At 54.2% G+C, this 13,859-nt stretch overlaps 1 protein-coding gene across 1 annotated transcript; it reads left to right on the top strand.

Annotated features, from left to right (window-relative positions):
* Positions 1–1,488: 1,488 nt before the first annotated feature.
* Positions 1,489–12,539, top strand: LOC138764330 (sodium/potassium-transporting ATPase subunit alpha-3-like). Its single transcript, XM_069940093.1, is given in 10 exon segments — positions 1,489–1,572; positions 1,992–2,160; positions 2,438–2,592; positions 3,256–3,379; positions 5,519–5,593; positions 5,596–5,663; positions 7,254–7,384; positions 8,023–8,124; positions 9,683–9,774; positions 11,101–12,539. Coding segments are annotated over 9 exon segments (870 nt in total). The 5' UTR covers positions 1,489–1,572; positions 1,992–2,066; the 3' UTR covers positions 11,130–12,539.
* The last annotated feature ends 1,320 nt before the right edge of the window (positions 12,540–13,859 follow it).

The raw sequence follows: 13,859 nt of genomic DNA, 5'->3' as shown, positions 1-13,859 counted from the left end.
TCTGAAACGAGGAGCCCAAAACCGCTTCACAATACTCCCAAGTGAGACACATGATGAGGCTAGATTTGGAGTATTCTGTGCAGTTTAATTTAATTTTAATTTGGACCTACAGCAGAGTAACAGACCCTTTTGGCCCATGAGCCCGTGCCGCCCAGTTTACTTACAACCCCTGGTACGTTTTGAAGGGTGGGAGGAAACCGGAGCCCCCGGAGGAAATCCATGTAGACACGGGGAAGAACAGACTGCGGGATTCGAACCCAGGTCCCGATCGCTGGCTGTAACAGCGTTGCGCTGACTGCAATGCCAACCGAGCCTCCCTGGTCACGTAATAACAGGAAAAATACAACTAAGATTGAGAAGATTTACCAGGATGTTGTCTGGACGAGGAACTGAGTTACAGGGAAAGGTTAAACAGGTCAGGGATTTATTCCCTGGAGCATAGAAGAACAAGGGGAGATTTGATAGAAGTATTTAAAATTATGAGGGGGAGAGACAGAGTAAATGTAGGTCGGCTTTTCCACTGAGGGGAGGTGAGATACAAACCAGAGGACATGGGTTAAGGGTGAAGGGGGGAACTTCTTCACTCAGAAAGCAGTGGGAGTGTGGAACGAGCTGAAGTGGCGAGTGCGGGCTCAATTTTAACATTTAAGAAGAATTTGGACAGGTACCTGGATGGGAAGGGTTCGGAGGGATATGGACTGGGTCCAGGTCAGTGGGACTAGGGCAAAAATATATATCGGCACAGACTAGAAGGGCCGAAGGGCCTGTTTCTCCGCTTCCGCGGGAAGCATTAAAAGGGGTAGAGACCAGGGGAAAGGACGGGTGGAAAAAGTGGAATGGGAACTCTATTGGGGTCAGGAGCAGGTAAAGGACAGATCGAAACAGTAGAACCAGATTTTGGGTGGGGTATGGGAGCAGGTAAAGAACAGGTGTAAGCAGTGGAACCGGATGCGTGGTGGGGAATAGGAGCAGATTAAAGGACAGATGGAAATAGTAGAACTCGATTGGGGATGGGACCAGTGTTGATGTCACTGGGCTGAAGCTGTCCAGGTGCTTGGCCTCACCCTGGGAACGGTCACCATGGGAACGGATGAGATGGGAGACAGTCATGTCAGTGCGAAGGGGTTTTAAAATGGCTGGGAATCAGGAATCCATGCAGCTGAGCAGAGTCCATTCCAGGATCTGGTTTCACTCAATCCCCTCAACCCCAGTCTCTTTCCTCATCCCCCTACACCCCTCTCCATTCCCCCTGCACCCCTCTCTGATCCCCTACTCCTCTCTTGTACCCCTCTCCTATTCAACTGCCTGCTTACCATCCTCTCACCCTCTCCTGTTCCCCCTTCCCTGCCTAGCCCCTCTCCTGCCCCTCACCTGCCCCCTCTGGCCTCTTGCTGACACACTGGACCCTGCTGCCCCGACAGAGATGCCAAGGCCTGCGTGATCCATGGGACCGACCTGAAGGACCTGAGCACAGAACAGATTGACGACATCCTGCACAATCACACCGAGATTGTCTTCGCTCGCACCTCCCCCCAGCAGAAGCTCATCATCGTGGAGGGCTGCCAGAGACAGGTCAGGGGTCAAAGTGGCCGTTGCCTACGGGCTGACATGTTGGGTTAAAATCGGCCAACGCATTCAGGGGTCACAGCTACCCAATGCTGGCTCGTCAACTGGTCAAAGATGGCCAATGCTCATCATGGTGGAAGGTTGCTTGTGGTGGGGGCTCACAACCTCACCCTTCCCGCACAAGGGTCTCACTCCTCCCCATCTCTCCAAGGGGTTGATTAAATATATCTCCCTCTCCCCATCTCTCTCCAACCCCTCTCTCCATCCCCTCCCTCCACACCCTTCTCTTCCCCTCTCCCCCTCCCCCTTACCCTTCCCTCTCTTCCCCTCTTTCTCTCCACTTCTCTCTCTCTCCCCTTCTCTCTCTCTGCCCCTTCTCTCTCTCTCCCCTCTCTTTCCTCCACCCTCTCTCTCTTCCACCCCAGGGTGCCATTGTGGCAGTGACAGGGGATGGAGTGAACGACTCCCCCGCACTGAAAAAGGCGGACATCGGCGTGGCGATGGGGATCGCTGGATCGGACGTCTCCAAACAAGCGGCTGACATGATCTTGCTAGATGATAACTTCGCCTCCATCGTCACCGGAGTTGAGGAAGGTGGGAGGGGCTGGGGGATGGGCAAGGGAGGGTCCATGCGGTTCTTGAACAGTGAAGTAGTATCAGTGTTAACTAGCAGTTCTTTCCCTCCCCTTCCCTGTCTCTCTTCCCCTCCCCATTCCCCTCTCCTCTCCCTACCCCATCGCCATCCACTGCCCCCACTCTCCCCTCACTCTCTCTCTACCCATCCCCTTTCACCTATCCCCTCCTTTTCCCCCTCCCCTCTCCTCTCTCCCCTCCCCTCTCTCCGTCCCCCTCTCCCTGTCCCCCCCCACAGGACGCCTGATCTTCGACAACCTGAAGAAGTCGATCGCCTACACGCTGACCAGCAACATCCCTGAGATCACCCCCTTCCTTCTCTTCATCATGGCCAACATCCCCCTTCCCCTCGGCACCATCACCATCCTGTGCATCGACCTTGGCACTGACATGGTCAGTTGGGGGGGGGGGGTGTTGAGGGGGGTTTGGGAAATGGGACGGGGAGGAGAGAGGGAAGGGACAATGAGGAGCGAGGGGGACGGTGAGGAGCGAGGGGGACGGTGAGGAGCGAGGGGACGGTGAGGAGTGAGGGGACGGTGAGGAGCGAGGGGACGGTGAGGAGCGAGGGGACGGTGAGGAGCGAGGGGACGGTGGTGAGGAGCGAGGGGACGGTGTGGTGAGGAGGGAGGGGATGTCGAGGTGGGAGGGGATGTCGAGGTGGGAGGGGATGTCGAGGAGGGAGGGGGCAGCGAGGAGGGAGGGGGCAGCGAGGAGGGAGGGGGCAGCGAGGAGGGAGGGGGCAGCGAGGAGGGAGGGGGCGGCAAGGAGGGAGGGGGAGGCAAGGAGGGAGAGGTAGAGTGTGGGTGGCAACATTGAGGGAGGATGGTAAGAGGGAGGGAGGGGGCAGCGAGGATGGAGAGGGCGGTGAGGTGGGAGGGTGCGGCAAGGAGGAAGGGGACAATGAGGGAGGGAGGGAGAGATGAGGGGAGGAAGGGAGAGTGAGCAGGAAGGATGGAGGGGAGGGAGGGTCAAGGTGGATGGAGGGAGAGAGGGATGACTAGATTGCCACTGGCCAATAGCGGGTCTGACAGGGATGTTCTCTGACCCGAATTGCAGGTTCCCGCCATCTCATTGGCTTACGAGGCAGCAGAGAGTGACATCATGAAACGACAGCCCCGAAACCCTCGGATGGACAAGTTGGTGAATGAGAGGTTGATCAGCATCGCCTATGGGCAGATCGGTGGGTCTGGGGTGGTGGGGAAGGGAGTGGAGGGGGTGGGGTCCCAGGGGAGTGGTGGGATCACAGAACCCTGTGTGTTGTCAGCTCCCCTCGCCTCTCCTCCCAGTGCAGTATTCCCTTCTCTTCCCGTAAGCCACCGCACAGAAAACAGCCCTTCGGCCTGACTAGTCTGTGCCGAACTATTTTTTTGCCAAGTCTCACTGACCTGCTCCCAGTCCAAAGCCCTACCATCCTTGAACCCATCCAAATTCTTCTTAAATGTTAAAATTGACCTCACACTCAACTTCAGCTCGTTCCACAACCCCCCCCCACCGCTTTCCATGTGAAGAAGTTCCCCCTCACATTCTCCCAAACTTTTCACCCTTAACCCACATCTTCTGGTTTGTATCTCACCTCCCCTCAGTGGAAAAAGCCAACCTACATTTAATCTGTCTCTCGCCCTCGTCATTTTAAATACCTCGATCAAATCTCCCTTCATTCTTCTACGCTCCAGGAATAAAGTCCTGACCTGTTTAACCTTTCCCAGTAACTCAGTTCCTGAAGTCCGGGCAACATCCCAGTAAATCTTCCCTGCCCTCTTTCTATCCTATTAATACCTTTCCAGTAGTTCAGTAACCAAAACTTCACACAGTGCTCAAATTTGTCCTCATCAATGTCTTATACAACTTTACCATAACATCCCAGCTCCTGTACTCAATACTTTCAGGGAATTATGTATCTATATTCCCAAATCCCTCTGTTCTACCACACTCCTCAGTGACTGACTGTTTACTTTGTTTGTCTTAGCTTGTCCTTCCAAAATGCAACACCTAACAATTCTCTGCATTAGCCATTTTGCTAACCGGTAGTTACAACTCAATCCCCAACTCAATCCCCAACTCAATCCCCAACTCAATCCCCAACTCAATCCCCAACTCAATCCCCAACTCAATCCCCAACTCAACCCCAACTCAATCCCCAACTCAATCCCCAACTCAATCCCCACTCAATCCCAACTCAATCCCCAACTCAATCCCCAACTCAATCCCCAACTCAATCCCCAACTCAATCCCCAACTCAATCCCCAACTCAATCCCCAACTCAATCCCCAACTCAATCCCCAACTCAATCCCCAACTCAATCCCCAACTCAATCCCCAACTCTATCCCCAACTCTATCCCCAACTCTATCCCCAACTCTATCCCCAACTCTATCCCAACTCTATCCCCAACTCAATCCCCAACTCAATCCCCAACTCTATCCCCAACTCTATCCCCAACTCTATCCCCAACTCTATCCCCAACTCTATCCCCAACTCTATCCCCAACTCTATCCCCAACTCTATCCCCAACTCTATCCCCAACTCTATCCCCAACTCTATCCCCAACTCTATCCCCAACTCTATCCCCAACTCTATCCCCAACTCAATCCCCAACTCAATCCCCAACTCAATCCCCAACTCAATCCCCAACTCAATCCCCAACTCAATCCCCAACTCAATCCCCAACTCAATCCCCAACTCAATCCCCAACTCAATCCCCAACTCAATCCCCAACTCAATCCCCAACTCAATCCCCAACTCAATCCCCAACTCAATCCCCAACTCAATCCCCAACTCAATCCCCAACTCAATCCCCAACTCAATCCCCAACTCAATCCCCAACTCAATCCCCAACTCAATCCCCAACTCAATCCCCAACTCAATCCCCAACTCAATCCCCAACTCAATCCCCAACCCAATCCCCAACCCAATCCCCAACCCAATCCCCAACCCAATCCCCAACCCAATCCCCAACGCCAATCCCCAACTCAATCCCCAACTCAATCCCCAACTCAATCCCCAACTCAATCCCCAACTCAATCCCCAACTCAATCCCCAACCCAATCTCATATCCATCCTTTCTCTCACTTGCCATAAATAGGAACTCTGCATGGTGCTGATTTTTGGCTCCTTGAGGATCAGAAGCAGGGGTGTGTTGGGTCAGAGAGGTAGTGGGAGGGAGGTACAGGAAAGGTGGGGGCTTATCCAGGTGGTTCAGTTACAGAAGGCTGTGGAGGGAGCTTCACTCTGTGTCTGACCCCAGGAGTGTGTGATGGGTCGGGGCAGTGAAACTGATCTGCCAGATAAATGGGTAAAACTGTCCCTTCTTCTTTCCTCAGGAATGATTCAGGCCCTGGGAGGTTTCTTTTCCTACTTTGTTATCCTGGCAGAGAATGGTTTTCTTCCGAAAAACCTGGTGGAATTCGATTGCATTGGGATGACAGGAACATTAATGACCTGGAGGACAGTTACGGACAACAGTGGGTGAGTAGGAACCCACACCAATCAGCTTGCTCTCCGTCACCCCTCAAAGAGTCTAAACCTTGGGTGTGATGGGATGGTGCAGAGGGAGCTTCTCTCTGTGTTTGACCCCAGGAGTGTGTGATGGGACAGTGCGGAGGGAGCTTCTCTCTGTGTCTGACCCCGGGAGTGAGTCGGGACGGTGTGGAGGGAGCTTCACTTTGCGTCCGACCCCAGGAATGTGTGACAGGATGGTGCGGAGGGAGCTTCACTCTGTGTTTGACCCAGGAGTGTGTGATGGGACAGTGCGGAGGGAGCTTCACTCCGTGTTTGACCCCTGGAGTGTGTGATGGGATGGTGCGGAGGGAGCTTCACTCTGTATGTGACCCCAGGAATGTGTGACAGGATGGTGTGGAGGGAGCTTCACTCTGTGTCTGACCCCGGGAGTGTGTGACAGGACGGTGTGGAGGGAGCTTCACTCTGTGTTTGACCCCAGGAGTGTGTGATGGGACGGTGCGGAGGGAGCTTCACTCTGTGTCTGACCCCTGGAGTGTGTGATGGGATGGTGCGGCGGGAGCTTCACTCTGTATGTGACCCCAGGATTGTGTGACGGGACAGTGTGGAGGGGAGTTCACAAAACATACTTGCCCTGTTTGGGTCTTCTTACTTGAATGAAAATGCCATGGCTTTCACTGACCTCCTCAAGACCTGCATGGATGAGTGTGTGCCCATGCGTACTTACCGTGAGTACCTCAACTGGAAGCCGTGGATGAATCAAAAGATGTGCAAGCTGCTGAGAGGTCGATGGCGTTTCAGACTGTTGTCCAGATCTCTGCAGGAGGGTCAGCACAGCAGCAAAGAGGCAATTCCAAGGGAAGCTGGAGGCTGAGATGCTCGCCAGTGATGGTACATCCTGTGTCATCAGTGGCTGTGATGCTTCACTCCTCGATGAGCTCAACACCTTTCACGCTTGCTGTGATCCATCCTGGAGCCTCCATGTCGATGCAACCAGGAAGAAGTCTATACTTCGCGAGGAGTTTGATGAGATTCTGTCCCTGCAGATTTCTACAGGTGCCCCCTGTGGAGAGCGCTCTGGCTGGGTGCATCACTCTCTAGTACGGAGGTGCCGACGCCCGGGACAAAAAAAATTACTCCAGAGGGTTGTGAACTCGGTCTGCGACCTCATGGGCACCAGACTTCACCCCATCAGGGACATCTGTAAGAGATGGTATCTCGTGAAAGCAGCTATGATCCTTAAAAGACCCCCCTTACAGTCCAGGCTGTTCCCCCTTCACTCTGCTACTATCTGGAATGAGGTCCAGGAGCCTGAAGATGGCACAAGGACGTCTTCTTCCCCGCGGCCATCAGTTTCCCGAACGGACAATGAACCATTTCCTCTTCACTAATTAATTTATTTTTTAAATTTAATTTGTAGCAATGTTTGTGCTGGTAAAACAATGTGTTTTGTGACATGTTCATGACAATAAATTATGTTCTCCCTTTCTTCCCTCCCCCCTCTCCCCCCTCTCCTCTCTCTTTCACCCTACCCCCACCGCCCTCTCGCTTTGTCACCCCCCCCCCCCCCAATGCTCTCCCTTCCCGATCCATGTGCAGACATACGAGCAGCGGAAGATTGTGGAATTCACTTGCCACACTGCGTTCTTCGTCAGTATCGTGGTGGTGCAGTGGGCCGACCTAATGATCTGTAAAACCAGGAGGAACTCCATCTTCCAGCAGGGAATGAGGTAAGCCCCTTCCCCCCAGCCCGGGAAACTCCCTGGGGGAGTGGCAGTGAGGAGTGGGTGGGGGGGGGGAGTGAGGAGAGGTGGGGAGAGGAGGGAGTTGGGGGTGAGGAGGAGGAGGTAGAGGGGGAGAAGGGATGAGTGAGATGAGGGAGTGAGTGAGGAGGGAGGAGTAAGGGGGTGGAGAGTGAGGAGGAGAGGGAGTTAAGGGGAGAAGGGGTGAGAGGAGGAGAGGGGTAGGGTGAGGAGAGGGAGGGGTGAATGAGGGGGAGATGGAAAGGCAAGGGTTGAGTGAGGAGGTGAGGGAGGATGTGAGGAGGAGAGGGAGGGTTGGAGGTAATGAGGGATGTAAAGGTCGGGGGGTGAGGATGACAGTGAAGATGGGGGGATCTGAGGGGATGAGGAGGGGGGATGTTCCTGAGGCAATGGTGATGGAGGGGATGGGATGAGGGTTGGAGGTGATGAGGGAGGTGACGGGGGAGGAATGAGGAGGTGGGCGCATCAGTGGGGAGACAGAGAGGGTTCATGTGGGCGTTAATGAATGGAGGAGTTGAGGGACATTGATGAAGGAGAGGGTGGGGGTGGATTTAGGAGGGGAGAGGCTGCTCTGCTCCCCCCACTTACCTCCCGATCATTCCCAGGAACAAGATCCTGATCTTTGGCCTGTTTGAGGAAACCGCTCTGGCTGCGTTCCTGTCCTACTGTCCCGGAATGGATGTCGCCTTGCGGATGTACCCACTCAAGTAGGTGGCCCTCCTTTCCTCTTCCCCTCCCCCTCCTTTCTCACTCTTGCTTCCTCCCCCTCCCTTTGCCCCTCTCCTACAGATGTCCTCTGGTATTTGCTAAGGTCTTCCCTGGAGAAAGCTACTGGCTGCCCACTCTTGCAAAGCCTCTAATAACCTGATCCACCTCTGTTAAGTCATCTCCCATTCTTCTTTGCTCTAAAGGGAAAAGCCTCTGTTAACCTCACCTTAGGAGACACATTCTCCAATCCAGGCAACGTCCTGGTGAATCTCCTCTGCCCCCCCTCCACACCTGCCACATCTTTCCTGTGATGATAGGAAAACAATTTTCCAAGTGTGCTCTAACCAGAGATTTGTAGAGCTGCAACATGCCTCGCCCTCACAGCCCTTGAACACAATCCCTCAGCGAATGAAAGCCAACACTCTATCGGCCTTCTCGACCATCCCAAAATCCCGGCAGCCTCGAGAGATCCATGTACCTGGATCTCAAGATCTCTCTGTTCCGCCACACTGCCGAGAATCCTGCTGTTAACCACAGACTCTGCCTGCAGAGGCATGGACTGTGGTCTCACCCCAGGCTAACTATCACTGGGGTCAGACGATCCGCCCAGTCTGCTGTTTGCCCTTCAGATCCAAACTTCTTCCCCCCCCCACCCCGCCACCATGTTTTGGGTCCCCAGGTCCGGGCCAGGGATCAAAACTGAATCCTTCACCTCTGGCACCTGGTGCTCTCTCTACCGGCAAGGCTGACGTGCAGGACTTTGCAGGGATGGCCAAAGAGGTGGGGGGGGGGGGGGGGGGGGGGGGGAGGGGGGAATTGCCTCCATTTCTGGGGTCACCTCATACAGGAAGGACAAAGCTTTGGAGAGGGGGGCAGAAGAGATCTACCAGGATTGGAGAACGTGTCTCATGAGGCAGGATTGACCGAACTGGGGGGCCTTTCTCTTCGGAGTGATGAAGGACATGAGGAGATATTAGAGGTCTGTAAGATGAGGCATAAATAGGGTGGACGGCCAGTACCCCCTTGCCAGGGCAGGAACAGCAAACACCAGAGGACGTGTACAAAGTGAAGGGAAAACATCAGGGGTATATTTATTTTTACAAAGAGAGAATTGGGGGCCTGGAATGTATCGTCAGGGCTGATGGTGGAGGTTGGTATAATAGGGAACATTTCAAAAGACTCTTTGACAGCCACATGGATTGAAGAAAAATAGAGGGTTATGGGTGTGAGGGAGGGAAGGGTGAAATTGTCGTGGAGTAGGTTCACATGGGTCGGCACAACATCGTGGGCCGAGGGGCCTGGACAGTGCAGGAATATTCTGTGGGGAAACAAACCTCCCTCCAAATGGCTCCATTCCAACATCTCATCCCCAAACTCCATACGCATGCACTGATCCGTGAGCTCTATGGTCTGTTGGGAGCAGCTTCCATAGATACACAAGGCTGAGTCGTCAGAGGCAGGCAGGGGTGCTGTGCAGAACACTGACAGAGCCGTGGGGGGGACAATCTGTCTGATGATCTCTCTCTCTCTCTTTCTTCCCCCCCCTCGCACTGACAGACCAAACTGGTGGTTCTGCGCATTCCCCTACAGTTTCCTCATCTTCGTCTACGATGAAATCCGCAAACTCATTCTCCGCAGGAATCCAGGAGGTACGTGTGCGTGCGTGTGTATGGGAACCGTCCCCCAGTGATGGTCCGTGTGTGGGATTCATGCCCCCAGTGAGGGTCATTGCATGTGGGACCCATCCCCCAGTGAGGGTCAGTGCATGTAGGACTTGTCCCCACAGTGAGGGTCAGTTTGTGTGGAACTCGAACCCCAGTGAGTGTCAGTGTGTGTAGGACCTGTTCCCCCCAGTGAGGGTCAGTGTGTGGGACCCATCCCCCAGTGAGGGTCAGTGTGTGTGTGGGAGCCGTCCCCCAGTGAGTGTCAGTGTGTGTGGGAGCCGTCCCCAGAGAGGGTCAGTGCATGTAGAACCATTCCCCCCAGTGAGGGTCAGTGCGTGTAGGACCCGTCCCCCCAGAGTGGGTCAGAGTGTGGGACCCATCCCCCAGTGAGGGTCAGAGTGTGGGACCCATCCCCCAGTGAGGGTCAGAGTGTGGGACCCATCCCCCAGTGAGGGTCAGAGTGTGGGACCCATTCCCCAGTGAGGGTCAGAGTGTGGGACCCATCCCCCAGTGAGGGTCAGAGTGTGGGACCCATCCCCCAGTGAGGGTCAGAGTGTGGGACCCATCCCCCAGTGAGGGTCAGTGTGGGACCCATCCCCCAGTGAGGGTCAGAGTGTGGGACCCATCCCCCAGTGAGGGTCAGTGCATGTAGGACTTGTCCCCACAGTGAGGGTCAGTTTGTGTGGGACCCATCCCCCCAGTGAGGGTCAGAGTGTGGGAGCCGTCCCCCAGCGAGGGTCATTGTATGTGGGAGCCATCTCTCATTGAAGTAGATGGTCAGTGTGTGGGACCTGTCCCCGAGTGAGGGTGAGTATCAGTATGAGTGGGACCTGTCCCCCATCGAGGGTCAGAGTGTGGGACCTGTCCCTCAGTGAGGATCTGTGTGTGGGACCCATCCCCCAGTGAGGGTCAGAGTGTGGGACCCATCCCTCAGTGAGGGTCAATGTGTGTGGGACCCATCCCCCAGTAAGGATCAGTGTGTGTGTGGGACCCGTCTCTCATTGAAGTAGATGGTCAGTGTGTGGGACCTGTCCCCCAGTGAGGGTGAGGGTCAGTATGAGTGGGACCTGTCCTCCATCGAGGGTCAGTGTGTGGGGGACCCATTCCCCCCAGTGAGGGTCAATGTGGAACCTGTCCACCAGTGAGACTCAATGTCCCCATAACAGGCTACGTGCATGCAGGACCGTGGGCTCATGCATGGGTGTGGTGTATTGGTGGGACTGGGTGGCCATGGACTGCATGTGCATTTTTACATGTGCCTGTGTTTGTACACGGACCCCTGACTGATGGCTATCTATTGTTCTCCTGCAGGCTGGGTGGAGAGGGAGACCTACTACTGACACGACCCCTCTGATCTGCATGCCCCATGCCCATCTCCACCAGAACCTTCTCTCAAACCTGTCTCCCCCAGAACCTCCTCTCAGACCTGTCTCCCCCTCAGCCTCCTCTCAGATCCCTGTCTCTCTCACCCCCTCCTCTTAGACCCCCATCACCTCCAGAACTTCCTCTTGGACCCCCATCTCCCCAAGAACCTTCTCTCAGACCCCTATGACCCTCCTACCAACCCACTTTTCCATGGTCCTATATCCTCAAAATATCTCCCCTCCAAACATCTCCAAAACACTGACCTAGTCACACACTCTGTTGGCTTCCTCAATGAATCACCATCCAGGGGTTCATGGATGTTCATATGCATGTATGTGTGCATATCTGTGAGCCTGCGTGCGCGTCTGTGAGCCTTCGTGCCTGTGTCTAGGTGCGTCTAAGAAAGGGGAAAGGCAGGTGGGACTGAGAGGTGGAGAACCTTCTCTCAGAGAGACGTGGTCGTGGGGTTCCCTACCATAGAGGGTTGTTGAGGCTGGTTTGTGAGACTGATTCAGTGGGGTCATGTTGGATGTGACCTCTTTTATGGTGAGAAGGATCAAGAGAGAAAGGGGAACAGGGGACTGAGGTGGCATGAACAGTCACCGTCATATTGAATGGTGGGCTGAATGGCCTTCTCCTGCTCTGGCATGTTTCTGTGTGTCCATGTATGTGTGTTGGTGTATATGTCTCTGGATGCATGTGTGTGTATGTATATTTCTGTAGGTGTCTGCGTGTGTTTCTGTATGTGTATTTCTGTTTGTCTGTGTGTGACTATGTTTCAGTAGGTGTCTGAATGTGTGTCCCCCCGTGTGTCTGTTTCTGTAGGTGTGTGTGTGTGTGTGTGTTTATCTAGGTGTCTGTATGTGTGTGTCCCTGTGTTTCTGTAGGTGTGTGTGTGTGTGTGTGTGTGTGTGTTTCTCTAGATGTCTGTATGTGTGTGTCCCCGTGTGACTGTGATTCTGTAGGTGTCTGTATATGTGACTGTTTCTGTAGGTGTGTCTGTGTGTGTGCACATGCGCACTCTCTCATATGTGTGACTGTGGCTCCCCCTCCCCCCTTCCCCTCACCATACCAAGCTAAGATGACCCCACCTTTCTACGAGGAGGTGTCCGCTCCCTGGGGGCATCAAGTGACCTTTCTTTCCCCCCCACCCCCTCCCAGCTTGTCCCCTGGACCAGTGGCCCTGTCCCAGAGATCAGAGATGACTGCACACTCCTACCCCCACCCCCCCCCCCCCCCTTCCCCGGGACATGCAGCCCTATCGATCGTTTGTGTAGGTTTGTAATGTTGTGATTTCATTGCCCTTGTGCTTGTTGCACATGTAACCCCCCCACCTCCTTCCTCCCTCCCTATGATTGTGGAAATAAAACAAGACTTTAATACAACTCAGCCCTTGTTGTCTGATTCACCCCACTGTGGGTCGGTGAATGGCGAGGGTGTGAGGAGCAGAAACACGGACAACACGGGCAAGATGTGGGGTGGATGGTGGTGAGTAGTAGAGTGAACTGTGCTGATCAGTAGAGGGTGGTGGTGGCCAGTAGAATGGACAGCACTGACCAGTAGAGAACAGTGGTGACCAGTAGAGGACAGCAATGACCAGTAGGCAGTGGTGACCAGTAGAAGATGGCAGGGACCAGTAGAGGATGGCAGTGACCAGTAGAAGATGGCAGTGACCAGTAGAAGATGGCAGTGACTAGTAAAGAATGGTGGTGACTAGTAGAGGATGGCAGTGACCAGTAGAGAACAGTGGTGACTAGTAGAAGATGGTAGTAACCAGTAGAGGATGGCAGTGACCAGTTGAGAATAGTGGTGACAGTAGGTGATAGCAGTGACCAGTAGAGGACATTTGTGACCAGTAGAGGACAGCACTGACCAGTAGACAATGGTGACCAGGAGATGGCAGTGACCAGTAGAGGACAGCAGTGACTAGGACAGCAGTGACCAATATAGGACAGTAGTGACCAGTAGAGAACAGTGATCAGTAGAGGACAGCAGTGACCAGTAGAGAACAGTGTTGACCAGTAGAGGTCGGCGGAGACCAGTAGAGAGGACCTCAGTGCTTTATGATGAGAATTGCCAGATTGTCCGCAGCATGGACAAATAACTGACGGAGATCTTCACAGGCATCTTCAACACCCCACTGCAGCAGTCCATCACCCTCGCAGGGTTTGGGACAGGCACCACTATCCCAGTACCCAAGAGGGAGACAATAACAGGCCACCATTATGAAATGCTTCGAGCATCTGGTGATGCAACGCATCAAGGCCCACCTCCCAGGGATGCTGGACCCAGTTCAATTGGCCTATAGAAGAACCCATTCCACAGGTGATGCTGTGGCCTTGTCCCTACACGCAGTTCTGGTTCCCCCTGACATGCCAGGCTGCTGCTCATTGATCATATGTCAGAGGCTAGTGGAGAAACTGTCCTCGCTGAGACTCACCCACCCCTCTCTGTAACTAGAGCATGGACCTAACAGAAAGACAGCAGTCTGTCTGGGCCTGAGGCAGAATGTCAAGCACCATCACGCTGAACACAGGCGCACCTCAGGGCCGCAGGCTCAGCCCGCTCCTGCAACAGGTTGGGACCATCTTCTGTCCGGTTCCAAAGGGTGAATTGCACCCCACCTCATCCCTCAAGGAACAATTGAGGATGGAGGAGAAATGGTGGCCTGGCCAATGGTTACCCTGGTTGTTATAACACGTCCC

The sequence above is a fragment of the Narcine bancroftii genome, chromosome 5 (genome assembly GCF_036971445.1).
Source record: "Narcine bancroftii isolate sNarBan1 chromosome 5, sNarBan1.hap1, whole genome shotgun sequence".
In the NCBI taxonomy this organism is placed as follows: Eukaryota; Metazoa; Chordata; class Chondrichthyes; order Torpediniformes; family Narcinidae; genus Narcine; species Narcine bancroftii.
This window is presented reverse-complemented; position numbering and strand designations above follow the sequence as displayed.